This window comes from Malus domestica, chromosome 15 (genome assembly GCF_042453785.1).
Source record: "Malus domestica chromosome 15, GDT2T_hap1".
Lineage (NCBI taxonomy): Eukaryota > Viridiplantae > Streptophyta > Magnoliopsida > Rosales > Rosaceae > Malus > Malus domestica.
The window spans coordinates 6,358,253-6,373,238 of NC_091675.1; the positions used below are offsets into that span (position 1 = coordinate 6,358,253).

Genomic DNA, 14,986 nt, shown 5'->3' on the forward strand with positions numbered 1-14,986 from the left:
TCTTCTAAATCCTACGGTGTTGTTCTTATGCCCCCCAAAGTTTTAAACAAATGAGCAGCGGATGAACATGAAGCAGATGCATCGAGCAGTTTCTTCTTCATTCAATTCCTTCCATGCTACTGTTCTCTCGTACGAGATCGGCCTTCTCATGCTTGACATGCATATTTGATAGTCCTCCTCAAAGGCACACAACCCCCAACATTTGATTAACGAAAGGGTTAATTAATTCATCGAATAATGCTAGAGACACTAATTTTGTACATCAAAGTTGAGTATGAAATGATGTGGCGCTGCCACATCATTCTTAAATAAACGAAATTTCCAACTTGTATTTAAGAGTAACTAATATTAAAAAATAATAATAATATTCAATTTAATTAACCAAAATCATAATCTCATCAGGTCTACCATCTCCTCCCCTGCGCTGTTCGCCACACCATCACGCCGCCAGAAACTGCAGATGACCTTGTTCATTCTTTCATAGTAGACGCTGGCTGATTTTTATTTATTTTTTAAATCGTCATTTCCATCTAATTTTGCCAACTTCGCTTTGGTACTTTTCTGATATTCAAATGGGAGTCGTGAATTCGTACTGTTGTTTCCATTGCATTTTCAGCATGATATCATTTGGTGTCCAAATGGTACAAAGCTTACTAGAGATAGCCTCAAGAGACGATAAATTTGGCCCAATTCTGAGGTCAACAGGATCTTTGTACTTCATTATTGGTCTTCTGCTGGTGCACCACGATTTGAAAAGCCGATTATCGAAAGTTCACCTAAAATAGCAAACACTGGAGGACATGGAGCATAATCTAGGAGAGGAAAAGGATGCCCAGCTTAAAAAGCTAAGAGAGGAAAAGGGATCGTGAAACAAGATATGTTGAATCAATCACTAGAGCTAGAGGCCACTAAGGAGCAAGTTAGAAATTTGAGGAAAGAACTGACTGAAGAGGTGAAGAAACACAGAGGACCGCGTGCGGAGATGGATAAGCTAGAAGAAGTCGTAAGAGATGAATCCAACAAACAGGTACTTCATACAAATAATTATATCTTAGTTTGATCATTTGAATTGTAATTATTGTATTGTGAGTAGTATCAGATTATTTGTATAAATTCAAAGTACTTGATTACACATTAAACATGGAAAAATCTCTTGGTTAGTGGAATTGTATGAATTCAAAAGTACTTGGTTTGCACCATATACATGCAGTCCATAAATATCTTAGTAATTAATCATGATCATTTGTTCTAGGATCTGGTTATAGCATATACATTCTCAGAGAATAATGAATTAGATCAACCAAGAACTGCAAAAATTGAATGGGTGCCTGAAACGGAGAGCAACTCTGCAAAAATCATGGAATACACCGTAGTAGAGTATGACGAGAACGACTTCCACAAACATTACATTAAGATTAGTTCGGTATTCAGTCATCCCACTTGCCATAAACTATATCTACAATTTCTTCCGCGTTTGGTAAAACCCTATTTCATCTTCTTACTCATTTTTTTCTTCAAAATCTTTTGTTGGTCGTGGATTTGTAATTTTCTGTTTCTTTAAAATTCAAATGGGTCTATTTGTCCCGTAAAATTCAAATAGGAATAGTTCTTTTTCAATTCACGAACTTATCTGTAAAATTTAACGAGACTAGTTTCTCCAGTAAAAGTCAATTGCGACTAGTTCTCTTCTATTAATTATTTCCATTTGCATCATATTAGTTTTTTTTTAATTCACAAATTTTCAGTAAAATTCATATGACAATGTTTTTTTTATTTATTATCAATATTTACACTACTGTTGCATTTGCAGCACTGTAAATGCAACCGTAAATCTTAGTGTCCAAACCTCACTAGAGGCTGCTTCAATGGGATAACCTGCTCCCAGAAGTCTCAACATTACATTTAAAATACTAATTACACTCCAAAATATTGAATTTCAACTCGCCAAAATATTGTATGTCAACGTGTTAAATTGAAATTCAATATTTTGGAATGTAGTTAGTATTTTAAATGTAATGTCGAGATTTCTGGGAGCAGGTTATCCCCTTGAAGTTGCCTCTAGCAAGGTTTGGACACTAAGATTTACGGTACTGCAAATGCAATAGTAGTGTAAATATCGATAATAATTAAAAAAACATTGCCATATGAATTTTACTGAAAAGTTTATGAATTAAAAAAAAAACTAATATGCTGCAAATGGAAATAATTAATAAAAGAAAACTAGTCGCATTTAACTTCTACTGGAGAAACTAGTCCTATTTGAATTTTACAGGACAAATAGACCCATTTGAATTTTACAGAAAAGTCCGTGAATTAAAAAACTATGCTACCAATGGATTGAACACTAATAATTCACAGAAAAGAGCTTCACAGAAAAGTACAATTCCACGACCAACAAAACATTTTGAAGAAAACAATACGAGTAAGAAAATGAAATAGGGTTTTACCAAACGCAGAAGAAATTGTAGATGTAGTCTTCCAAGAGATTAGAGATCCTTATCTTGTTTTTTCCTTTTTCTATCTAAGCAGAATGCTTGGGTTTGGAGATCTCACCCACAACTTGCATGACACGATGGGAATGTGAGGCTCTCTCCCTTCTCAGTTCATCATCCTCTTCCTCTTCCATTACAAACACCTCATTTGAACCATCCTCGAGATTGAACAATTCTTCATCTTCCTCAAATAATTTTTTCTCTTACTCATCGATTTCTAACAATCTCCTTGAAGAAGACATTGTAAGAACTCAAGATTTATAAACTATGAACAAGGATTCTAAGTTAATTTGAGTCTGGTGTATGATTTAGGATGGATTTAGGGCTTATATGGACAAAAAAGAAAGGATGAGGTTGTAGATAATATCACGTGGCATGACATGATTGGTTAAAAAATTTATCGAAATCTATTCTAAATTATTCCTACAAAATCATGACATGTGGCGCTACATAATTGGTTAAAATTATACTTAAAAATCTATCCACTAAAATTGTACTTTCAGATAATAACATATAGCGTGACATGATTAGTTAAAAATCATATCCGAAATTTAAAAAAAAAATAATTTCTTGATTATTTTATAAAAAAATTAATAATATTTTAATACGAATTAACTATGTTATTCAATTTAAGGATGAAGATACACTTGGATAGTTATAATTCATTGCAGTCAATTACTATTTTATAAAAATAGACATTTTTGGGCAAATGGAACTTTCAAAAATTATGTAACCGGAATAAGACAAAATGACAACCGAGAGAGAGAGAGAGAGAGAGAGAGAGAGAGAGAGAGAGAGAGAGAGAGAGAGAGAGAGATACTGACCGATTCAGATTATTCCTTTTTTTCCAGTTCCGTTCTCCTCGTCACTCCTCTGTAATGTACAATTTTTTATTAGAAACAAAAACATAATCATACAAGCAAGCTATTTTGATGCACCGGGATAACCATAAAACGTACAAGTAACAAATTTCACGTAGGAAATATGCATTCGACCTTTTTCTTTAACTGACAAGCCTCTTGTCCTCCAGGTACAGAATCCTCACTCTGCCACCAGATTCCAAATTTGCATTAAAAACAATCACCGCATACGGGTATAAGGCTACAGAACTCATACGATCAGAAAAGAATAGAAAATGGTGTGATCACTGAAATCTGTGAACCACCTTTCATCAGTGAGGTATAAGGGTCCTACCATCTTGAATTGCATACCTTTCGATTGTGTTTAGGTCACCTACTACTAATCCTTCTTGATGTACAAAGGCTATAGCATTCAGATGGGTTTTGACAGTACTCATTTTTTCTTTTTCTCCATTCATGATCACTTGAAGTTCCTCCCAACTTGAAATGGGTGTGAACTCATCATAGAATAACATTCATTTGATTTGTTTGTCAACTTGTGGTGCTTGATAAGTCTTGGTTTAAGTAGGATTTGGTGGTCTATCCTAGTAGTGGTGGAACATGTGCGGTAGGCCTTGTGGAATTCTTTGTCGTTGTATTCAATCACTGTGTATTTCACTGTTTTTGCATTGTTGCTCTTGATTTCTGGTATCCATTCAATTTGGGCAGTTCTTAGTTGATTGAGTTGATGTTCCTCTTCTAGTATTGTGTATGGTATGAACAAACCTAGAAGTTACAATTGAACATGACTAAGATATATATACACACACACAATACAGATAAAAAATACTTAGTTCTAATTTATAGAATTTGGATTTTAGGGAAATTATATGAAATATAGTATCTGATTGTTGGCCATGAATTCTTGTTGTTGGTCATTGTCCCCTTCTAGGGCCTCCTTTTTCGCTTCTAGAGTCGCCTTTACCTCTTCTAGGGCAGTTTTGTCCGCTTTAAGGGCCTTCTTCTCCGACTCCTAGGGCCGATTTTTCCTCTTTTAGGGCCGCCTTTTCCCGTTCTATGGCCGCCGTTTCCCCTTGTAGTGTTTCCATCATCATTGCCTCCATTGATTGCTTTCTTAGGTGCATTTCTGACCTTAGGCTCGTTGACTTGAGGAACACCCTCACAGTACCAACAACGAAGAGAAACAAAGCTCCTGCTGTCCTCAATATCGACAGCAGGTTATCCCCTTGAAGCTGCCTCCAGTAAGGTTTGGACACCAAGGCAAATTTGAACCAAATTTTGTAGCTAGGCGATTGTGAGGCTAGAGCCCATTTCCTAACCCTTTAGTTTGGATAATATCGAATATATTAAAAAAAAATATGAATATCTTGTATCAAATTATGAAAGCTAGAAGCCACGTACAAAGGGTCTACAATGGCTTGCTTAAGATTTCTTCTTATAAAACATTTTGTTTATATGCACTTTTCGAGATAAAAGAGTTTGTTTGAAAGCGTTTTTAAAATAATTCAAAGCGCTTTTGATTAAATTGAATAGAATTGTGACTTTCCAAAAACTATGGCAAAGCAGTTTTAGTTGGATAATATCAAATGTATTAAATAAACGTGAATATCTAGAACCAAATGATTAAAGTTAAAACCCACGTAAAAATAATATACACCCGTCCGTTGTAAGTGAGTTTCTCTTCCTAGTGAGATCCTAAAAAACATTCAAAGTCCAGTTCTCATCTCAACTCCAAGATTACAAAGCTAATATGTAACCTTTTCAAAGAAGGAAAGAAAAAAAGAAAACAAAGGGCAGGAGCATTATGATTCATAAATAAAGCATAAAGAAAAGTACAAAGAACAAGAAGAAGCTTTAATTTCTAAGTAGTCTATCTTTTTTTGTCTTAATTTCTAAATCCTATGATGTCGTTCTTGTGTCCTCCAAAGTTTTAAACAAATGACCAGTTGATGAACATGAAGCAGATGCAGTGAGCGGTTTCTTCTTCATTCAGCACCTTCCATGCTACCGCTCTCTCGTACGAGATCGGCCTTCCCATGCTTGACATGCATATTCCTCCTTGATGACACATAAAACCCTGCAGCCCCCAGTATATGAATAACGAAAAGGTTAATTAATCACCTATTTCAAAAGTACCGAAAAAGTAGTTCATCCGAATCGTAGCTGGACTTCAAAGTAGTATACCTGCTGCATTATCTGCGGGAACTCGGAGCATAGTGTCTTCCTTCCATTGTCATCGAAAATCTTTTCCAGCGTAATGTCTTGAAGTGCAACTAACGTCGTCTCAAGCATGTCCAGGCCTGCCTGGTTTCCGAATGTAAAAATTGGCATTGCCTGCATAAATCATGTAAGTAGATTATGGAAAAGGAGGAACCAAATTGTTAAAAAAGGCACGAAGTTACATGCTTTGTAATATTATAAAAGCAAAGATGAATGGTAAGCAATTTACCTTCAAAGAGTAGCATAAGATTGCATCCGGGTGATGCCAAAGGGATTTGAGAATGGACTCGCTTCCTTCGGTTTTTAGTAGTTCTCCACCTAGATAGCACCTGACAAGATCAAGATTAATTAAGCATACGGCAATCGCTTTTGTCCAATTCTATGACGAACGATTGACGGCAGGATCCGGCAACAAGTGGTACTATCATTACCATATTCAAAACAAATAACCAATCTCCTTTGTAAGATAAGAACTTGCACTATACGCACCTATAGCTCTGACAAATCCAACCAGCAAGTGTTTGTGCTTGGGGAGTGCCAGGTGGAGGCCGGAAACCAGCATGAGAACCAAAACGAGAAGGGGAGAGCGCCAGTGCCACCCTCTGCACTGATGCTATGATACTGCGCACATACTGCCGAGCCATGGAGGCTACATTTTCTTGTAGGTGAATTTCAAATGCAAACTGGAATGCTATTGTCATTACGGACTTTGTATTGCCAGAGTGGCCAGCATTATCACCAGATGCTCTGCTTCCTGCGGGTCCAACTTCAAGAGCTGAGGCCAGATCAAGCGTACGGTTTGGACTGGGAGTATCCTGCACAACAATTTAAGCATATAAGATACAATCGCACAAAACATATCAAACAAAAGGGATGGAAAATGAATTCTATAATAATAAAGTTTTATGATATATCACATAAGATGAATGGTTACCATCGGAGAATCAAGAGGGATGATCCGGAAACCAGAAGGTAGAATTGGAGCATCATCCGAAAATGATGCATCGATGGGAGCAAATACTAGTTCAGAGCAGGTCCCGACGGCATTCTCATCCACTCCACTACACAGCTGGGGATTTGATGCAGCCAGACACAGCACAAATTAGTGACTATAGCCGGTAAGGATGTTAAGAACTATCAAATATGAAGAGTAAATATGTACTCTAAATACTTCACCAAGAAATTTGTGGAGCATTACCGCAAGCACACTATGTTACAGATCAAATCAAAAAGAAAATATGTGTACTTACTTGCAAGAGGAAAATGTCAGCTGCAGGCATAATCATATCCTCTCGATAGTGGCCCATGTTCTCAATCTTAATGACCTCCATGAACTGTTTACAGAAAACCAAAATATATCAGAATTCAGACGGCATATTGCTCTGCTAAAATGAAAAAAAAAAAAAAAAAAGTACTAAATTAATGATAGAATGGCCTTTTACGGTTGACTGAAAAATTCAATACCAGGTGCCTACCTCTTCGTGCTCAATTGTGTGAGCCAGGGGAAGAATAACCTGATCCCCGAAACTTCCAACTCGAGGCCCTAGCATGTTGCAGGGACCAGCTTTAACAGCAGCAGCTGAATAAGCATCAATGCTTCTGTCAGCCCACTCTGATCGGTGTTCTCGCAAGAATCTGAGAAGGATGGCTGGAGGCACATTCTGTAGGAAAAGGAAAGGATACACACAAGTCAATATCGAAATTCTGAAAATGTTTGTTTAAAGAGAAAGAGAGAAAAAAACCGAAATGTAAAACAAAATCATTTGATAGGTGCCTTCTTGATACTTTTCCAAGTTGCTGCTTCTTATTAGGTATTATTGCAACTTAATTTTGTTAGTGATTGTCCGAAATGCATCTAAATCCTTACTTGGAGTAACATGGATGCTTTGGCACATAAGACTGCAGTGCTCATAGATGGAACTCCATCGGTATAAAGATTTGCACTCATCATCTTGCTCGGAGACGAGTTCACAAGAAGGGTAACATCATCGACACCATCACTTTCTAGAACAGACCATCCCTCATCTGTAAACCCGTTAACTGCTTCATTGAAACCCCTGCAATACAAAATTTATTAGACTCCAACGAGGTGAAAGTTGATTAATCATTCTAACAAATCATAAGGGGGTGAAATTGTAACGCACTTGCTCAATCTCTGACTAAGAGCACGGAGAGCTGCAGGCCTTCTTCCCCAACCAGCAGAATTAGGCTGAGAAACTTCTTGAGATATCTGCCTGAGGTTGCGTAATGCCTGAAAGAAGGAATATGTCCACATTACAACACAAGATGTATGAAGCTTCATCTTTTCTATGATTCTAACTTGTTTTAAACACTCTCAACTAACAAATTTTAATATCCAAACAAGATGACATCGATCTGGAGAAAACAGTCTTACTGCCATAGTTGTCTTCTGAGCAAGAATTGTTGATGACTCATAAAGCGGGCGCAACACTTCAGGTACACTCCAAGGCTGGTTTAAGCAATCAAATTAACAAGTCAAAATTGTGATCAATCAAGCCAAGGAAATGACATTGCTTCAATATACAAAGGCCGCCAGACTGCTCTGCATACCTCTAAATCCATATGATCAACAATGTGAAGGATCGAGCCACCACCTTCACAAGGTCTAATTAGATACCCGCTCGGCAGCATTTCCGCTCTCACAAAATTCTGCACTGGTGGCATGCTAGGACCATTCTGTGTGTTGTTAAGTGATCTTTCACAGACCTACCAACAACAATTACAGCATAAAAACCAAATTAAAAGTGCTTGAACTGGACAAAGTTACAAACAAGTAACACCAAATTATTGAGTGCTCATATAAAAGAAACAAGGACATCTGTTACAAACTTCTAATCAAAATTGGAACGGGGGACACTAACTTACAAGGCTTATTGTATGTTTAGTGTCGCCCAAGTTCTATTTTTTATTAAAACTTCGTAACTTAGTTCCATTTGTGCATATTTCTTGACGAAAAATTAAGACATACCACAAGACTACCGTCTTCTAGAACCGATGTGTAGCGAAGCAACCAGAAGTCTCGAGCTGGTGCCAAAGTCGTGGGTGCATAGAGCTGAAGAGGCAAAAGCATTCCAGATTTTTGTTAAGCATTTCTTTTAATATTGATAAAATTGGAGATCAGAGAGGAGCTAATTGAATACCTGCATGTAAAGCAGTTCAATGGTTCCACCATTGCCAGTGGACATTACATTGACCACATCCACAGATCGGCAATTTCGGAACCACGAAGGCCGATCTTTGAGGATTTCAGCGACCTGTTTACATGAATAATATCATTTATTAAAATTTAATTACCAAAGATTAGTGCTTTTAATTTAGCAGACCAAGTAGAGAAGACGACGAACTTACTCTTGTAGGGTCTAGACCTACAAGGCCGCATGCACGTGCTGCCACACCAGTGCAACCGTGAGAAATTGCAACGATTCCAATGGAATCCGGACCAGGCTGTGCAGTTCAAAACACACAAAGTACATAATCAGCAATGGCATTTAGGCCCCAACAAACAAAAAGAATAATTGAAATTACTTCATAAATTCTTTAGGAAAATGTGCATGGCTAGAAATGGTTATAAACTTTTAATAAATAAAAAAAATGGGAATTGTTATTGGCACCTCAAAAATCTCATTTTGCACTCCAAACTTTCTATATTTGGAAAGAAAAATGCATTTGTGAAGGATGTAGAATGAGATTTTTGGAGTGCCAATAACACTTTCCAAAACAATAGAAGAATACTAAACAGAATAAAGGTCTATTTATAAATGGTTTATAGTTTGTTTTAGGTTTTCATTATTATTTTTATTGAAAATGTATAGCCGGTTCAATTTGTGCATATGTATCTCTTCTTTATCCAATTTGATCTGCTTTGAAAAATAATTTTCACACCCCCATTTCTCCTTCATCCAACAACGTGCATAAAAAGTACATGAATGTGCAAAAATCGCTTCTCCTAGTTGTACATTTGATAAACAGAGTACTTTAAAAGCCTACCTACACCTATATCAAAAAATTATGTGGCATAAAAGAATGCAAACAATATCCTTCTATTGCCTTGGGTGAAGCAAAAATAAGAAGAATGGGGGACCCAAAAGTGGAAAAGCAAAGATTAGCGTGTCCAAAAAATTTGAGATAATGACATGGTTTGGAGGACTTTTTTTATGCTCTGAAATATTCGATACTTTGGGTGGTATTTTGAGGTATAAAGACTGAAAAATAATCCCATGTGGGTTTTGTTCCAACTGATAAAATTAGAGATGATAGAGAGAGAGAGAGAGAGAGAGAGAGAGAGAGAGAGAGAGTGAGAGAGAGATTGCAGATGAGAGAAATACCAGATGTTACGTAGTATTAAAGATTTTTCATAGAAGCTTAGCAAAGTTTGATGAAATTGTATTGAGAATCAAAAAAGATGTTGAGAGAGAGACCTTCATCCCAGGCAATTGGACCCACTCCACAGCAGTCCCAGTGGCCTTCGATAAAAACTCTGCTAAAGTTTCCTCTGCAATGGACAGAAGTCTAAAAACACACACAAAAGAACGAACAATCAAAATCTGATATATTCTCTTCTCTCAGCGGTCCAAAGCAAAAGCGAAAAAAAAAATGAAAAGGACGTAACAAACAAGAAGAATAAAATCATGAAATGGTGTTGAACACTGACCCTGCAGGGCTGGCATCCCTTGGTGGTGGATGCTGCTGTGCAGTCAAATGGTGTTGACCGCTCGTCACCACCGACTCACAACTCGTGTCTGTCGTCGCTAGAGTTGCCTGCAAATCCAACCGCAAAAAAAAAAAAAAAAAAAAAAAACTCAAAACCCCAATGCATAAATAATGAGAATAATATAAGTTTGAATTCCTATTTATTGGAAGTATGAGAAGAACAATTTTGATCCACCAAATTGAGCCAATAAAAGCCGGTTTCCTTCTCAATTTAAAACAACTAAAAGTTGAATGATTTTCGCGTTCTTATTTTCTTTGTCGGCGCTTTCATTTAGATCTAGCTTTAACATTAAGTAACTTAACTAGAATCAACGGACAAAAATTAAAGAAATATTATATATGAAAATTTTGAAAATGAAAATTACTACATGTGATTTTAAGACTCAATTTTTAATCTTTTGCCCGTAGATTAAGAAAGGCTAAAATTACTTATTTGAAGCGCAGTGATTAAAAGAGGAGTGTCAAAATCGCCAGTGATTAAAAGAGGAGTGTCAAAATCGCCACTCAAAATGTACGGTGAAAATGTGCATTTTTCTTCTCGTTTTCTCCATTTATGTAAGAAAAGATGAATTTTTTTCATTGAATGTTGTAAAGGATGGAGGTGAATGGTTTTACATTTTGTGTGTGCTGGCGGAAATAGGTGTTCTCATAGACCAGCTGAGAAACCTGCTTCTGCAACCGATCATTCTCCTCCATCAGAAGCTTATTCATCGCCGTCAGCTTTCTGTTCACCGTCTGCAATCTCGACGCCTCCTTGCGCTGCTTCTCTCTGCATCTGCTCATCAAACACAACCACCAAAAAAAAAATGGATCCAACCAATTGAGAAATTTGACTGCTTGATGAACAGAAAAGATATTAAACTTTTTTTTTTTTTTTTTACCTGCGGTTTTGGAACCAAACTTTGATCTGCTTCGGCTCGATGTTGGAGAGGATAGGGCACTCGCGGATGAGCTGCTGGCGGCGCATGGAGCTCGGCTTCGGGCACTCATGGTACAACCGCTCTAAAGCTTCCACTTGCTCCGGCGTGTACCTTACGTACTTGCCATTGTCCATCTGCATCTTCATCCCACCATCTTTGCAGGAAGAAGTCACAGCCATCATGACAAGGCCTCCTCACTATATAACACCAAAGTCACAAAATTTACATATGTTTATATGGATCTATAAGCACAGGAACCATACGTCGCGATTTTGGTACTCCTGTACGTTTACGCTGCACTTTGAATATAATTTTTTCTGTAATTCGCGGAGGAATGCATGAGACTAAAAGATGAGTGTAAAAATCACTAGCGGAATCATAAAGGAAGAACAGATAATTGAAGATTTTTGAGAAAAACCAACTTACAGTTTTGGATTTGCTAGGAAGGTTTTGTTGATGGCCGGAAGCTGGAGAGACAATTATTGTGTTTTTGTTGTTTCATTCATGCTTAGAGTTGTTGAGAAGTGGATGTGCTTTTGTTTTTGTTTTTTCAATCCCAAACTGTGCTGTATGTATAAATATGAAACCTAAAAAATGATGCAGGAAAAGGTTTTTTTTTTTTTTTTTTTTTGAATGCAGGAAAAGGTTTTTAAGACGAGAAAAACCCCATAATTCCAGACAGAAGAGGAATAAAAGTGACCATTTCTTGTTTTCACATCATCTCTCTCTCTCTCGTTTTCTGTTGCTTTTGCTGCTACTGTTGCTTCTGCTTTTCCTTGCGGAACTGGTTTGTTTGGGCACTTTCCGACACTTAAACTCTCTCTTACCGACTGTCCTCTCTCTCTCTCTCTCTCTCTCTCTCTCTCTCTCTCTCTGAGTTTTCTGCATCAATCCACACTTTGATGTACATGCCATATGCCACACGGTCAGTTGATTCGAATTTACACTCCAATCTTCATGTGAAAATGAGTTATTTTGAGAACCAACTAAATTTGTAAATTAAAATGATGTGTTATTAATAAAAAATACACTTGAATAATAGTTCTATTATCATCATTTAATTTATAAAATTTAGTTTACCTAACATTACCCGAAAAGTTAAAAGCTTAAAAAAACCAATGGTTGCATGTGAAAACAAAAGACAAAATCATGAGGGCTTTAGCATGCGGCCTCATTTTCTCAAGCTATCACACCTTATACATATATATACACAAACATATATACATGCAACTTTTATAAGGATAGTTTGGCTGTCAAGCAATATTGGATGTTGTCATATGGTGGTTTAATTATTTTGGGTCTGTCTGATCTCATGCACAAGTGTCCAACTGGTTGCTTTATAATTAGAAAATAAATTACTCCCTTAAGAGATTAAAATATAAAAATAAAATAAAATATGTCTAGAGTAAAATATGAAATTGGTCTCTAAACTTTCACTTTTGTTTAGATTTCGTTCTTGAACTAAAAATTCGTTAGTTAAGGTTATTGAAGTTAGAAAAACGTGCATCATTGGTCTTTGTCGTTAACGTCCATAAATAACTACGTTTATTTGATGACGTGTCACTTGTGTGGGCTCTATATATCTAATTTTATGATTCTATGTGAACAATTTAAGGCTAACTGTATGTTAAGGACTGATATATTAAAAATAAATACATAATAATAGGGGAAAGTAGGGAAGAAATATATCAGATTAGCCACATCATCAAACTAACTGAGCTTTAGACAGAAGTTAACAGAAAGAACTAATAGTGCACAATTGTTAAATTCAAGGACCTCAATTGTAACACCCCACATCGTTTAGGGGAGTGAATCTTGTAAGCCTTATATGTATATTCTCATCTCTACCTAGCACGAGGCTTTTTGGGAGCTCACTAGCTTCGGGTTTCATCGAAACTCCGAAGTTAAGCGAGTTCGCGCAAGAGCAATCCCATGATGAGTGACCCACTGTGAAGTTCTCGTGTAAGTTCCCAGAAACAAAATCGTGAAGGTGTGGTCGGGGCCCAAAGCGGACAATATCGTGCTACGGCGGAGGTGGGGCCCAGGATGTGGTGGGGGCCAGGGTCGGGATGTGACATTAATTAACGGATTTTTAGTTGATAGACAAATTCTAAACTAAAGTGAAAGTTCAGGGACCAATTCTATGGTTTACTCTAAAATTATATAGTGAGTTACTTTAGTGTCATGGTGCCTAGCACCCGAAGATTATTCCGAAGCATTTTCTCTACCGACTAGTCTGGACTGAATACAAAATATTCATCCTTACATGGTGATAATGTAGTTCCACAATCGTATTACATGTACCCTTTCTTTATAGACATGTCTGTTTAGTTGATTAAATAAGCAAGGAAACACGTTTTCATCCCACTAAATATTACTAATCCACCAATCAAACAATAACCCAAATTTTACTCTATTGTTTTTCCAAACCATGTATAGCAACTTTGATTGAAGATATTGTAATCACTCCACTATCGGTCAAAATAAGATTAATTCTTCCATGCTTACCCATCAATTAGTCACTATAGTTATCTAACCTGAAGAAATTTTGATACTAAAAATTCAATTAATCAAACTCTAGAAAGGGGTGCTGAACCTGTTTTTATTTTCCTACTTGTCAACAAGATTGTCTTCCAATATACAAAAATGCAGTTGCGAACTAAGTCAATTAGCTATAAAAAAAATTACATGTAACGAATGTACAATACAACTTGCTACCCATAACATGTTCTATACTAAATGTTTTCTTATAACCCAATAGTCTAATTTGCAGAAAAGAATATCGAACTAAAGTGCAAGATGATTAGTACACTAGCCAATCACCTTACGCTTATGTTCTCTGATAACGCAACAGTGTAATTTGCAGAGAAGAAGATTGAACTAAAGTGCAAAGTGATCAGCACGCTAGCCAATCTAGCTACAGAATCTATATCTTAACGAGTCCTATGCTATGACAAGTCACAGTTGGGTTGAATTTTGAAGATCCATAGTTGTCCTAGGTAAAGACTAACTATACCACTTTCTTAGGACCCCTTCGTAGTCTTCACAAAAGAATACAGTACTTTTCTCCACCATAATTCAACTTTACTGAACACAAGTCAATACCATTTGCCAAATTTTGACAAGTCAATGTGGCATGGTCCTCTCTCATCTGCCACCATCGATTTTTCAAACCTCCCACATTCTCCGCTCCTCAAAGTTGGCCGTCACTAAAAAGAAAGAAATAAATAAATAAATTTGATTGGCCGAAATGAGAAATTAATGGCAGACCAACCTAGGTGGTGTTTGATTATATAATACTCCAAATCTTAAGATACACTTAAAAATTCAATTATAATCTAATTTCTTTTCCCCTTAATGATATTCACTTTTTTCCCCCATCGTTTAAGTTACGAAACCCTAAAACTTTTTAGGGTCTTTACAAATAAGTCCTCCATTTAAATATAATGAACACATTAAACACTATTTTGAGTACAATAATTTTATTTCGACTCACAAAATTTATGCATTTTCAACAGGCTCTATTAGATGTGCGAGCTTCTATTGTATGTAAAATTCACTTATATTAGAGATTGTGTTAGGAAATTATACATTTTGTGAGTCTAAATAACATTGTCCTTTTGAATAAGGTCAAAATTCTTAATTTCAACTGTGATTGCACTGAACTTAATAGTTGATAAGTGATAAATATTTTCTTTAAATAAGTTATAGAACTAAGCACTAACAATTGTTAAAGAGACTACATTGAAACCAATAAGGTGTG

General features: G+C 36.4%; 1 protein-coding gene across 2 annotated transcripts; it reads right to left on the reverse strand.

Moving 5' to 3' along the window:
• Positions 1–4,960: 4,960 nt before the first annotated feature.
• Positions 4,961–11,864, reverse strand: BZIP18 (homeobox-leucine zipper protein ATHB-8-like). 2 transcript variants are annotated; one of them, XM_070812612.1, is made up of 19 exons: positions 11,650–11,864; positions 11,185–11,540; positions 10,919–11,078; positions 10,245–10,351; positions 10,012–10,102; positions 8,942–9,037; positions 8,734–8,847; positions 8,562–8,645; positions 8,144–8,299; positions 7,968–8,042; positions 7,717–7,823; positions 7,440–7,629; positions 7,048–7,233; positions 6,823–6,906; positions 6,507–6,641; positions 6,062–6,387; positions 5,802–5,901; positions 5,537–5,686; positions 4,961–5,429 (listed from the first exon to the last, which is right to left on the reverse strand). In XM_070812612.1, the coding sequence occupies exons 2-19, from the start codon at positions 11,403–11,405 to the stop codon at positions 5,283–5,285; spliced, it is 2,529 nt and encodes an 842-aa protein (XP_070668713.1). In that variant the 5' UTR covers positions 11,406–11,540; positions 11,650–11,864; the 3' UTR covers positions 4,961–5,282.
• Between the last annotated feature and the right edge of the window lie 3,122 nt (positions 11,865–14,986).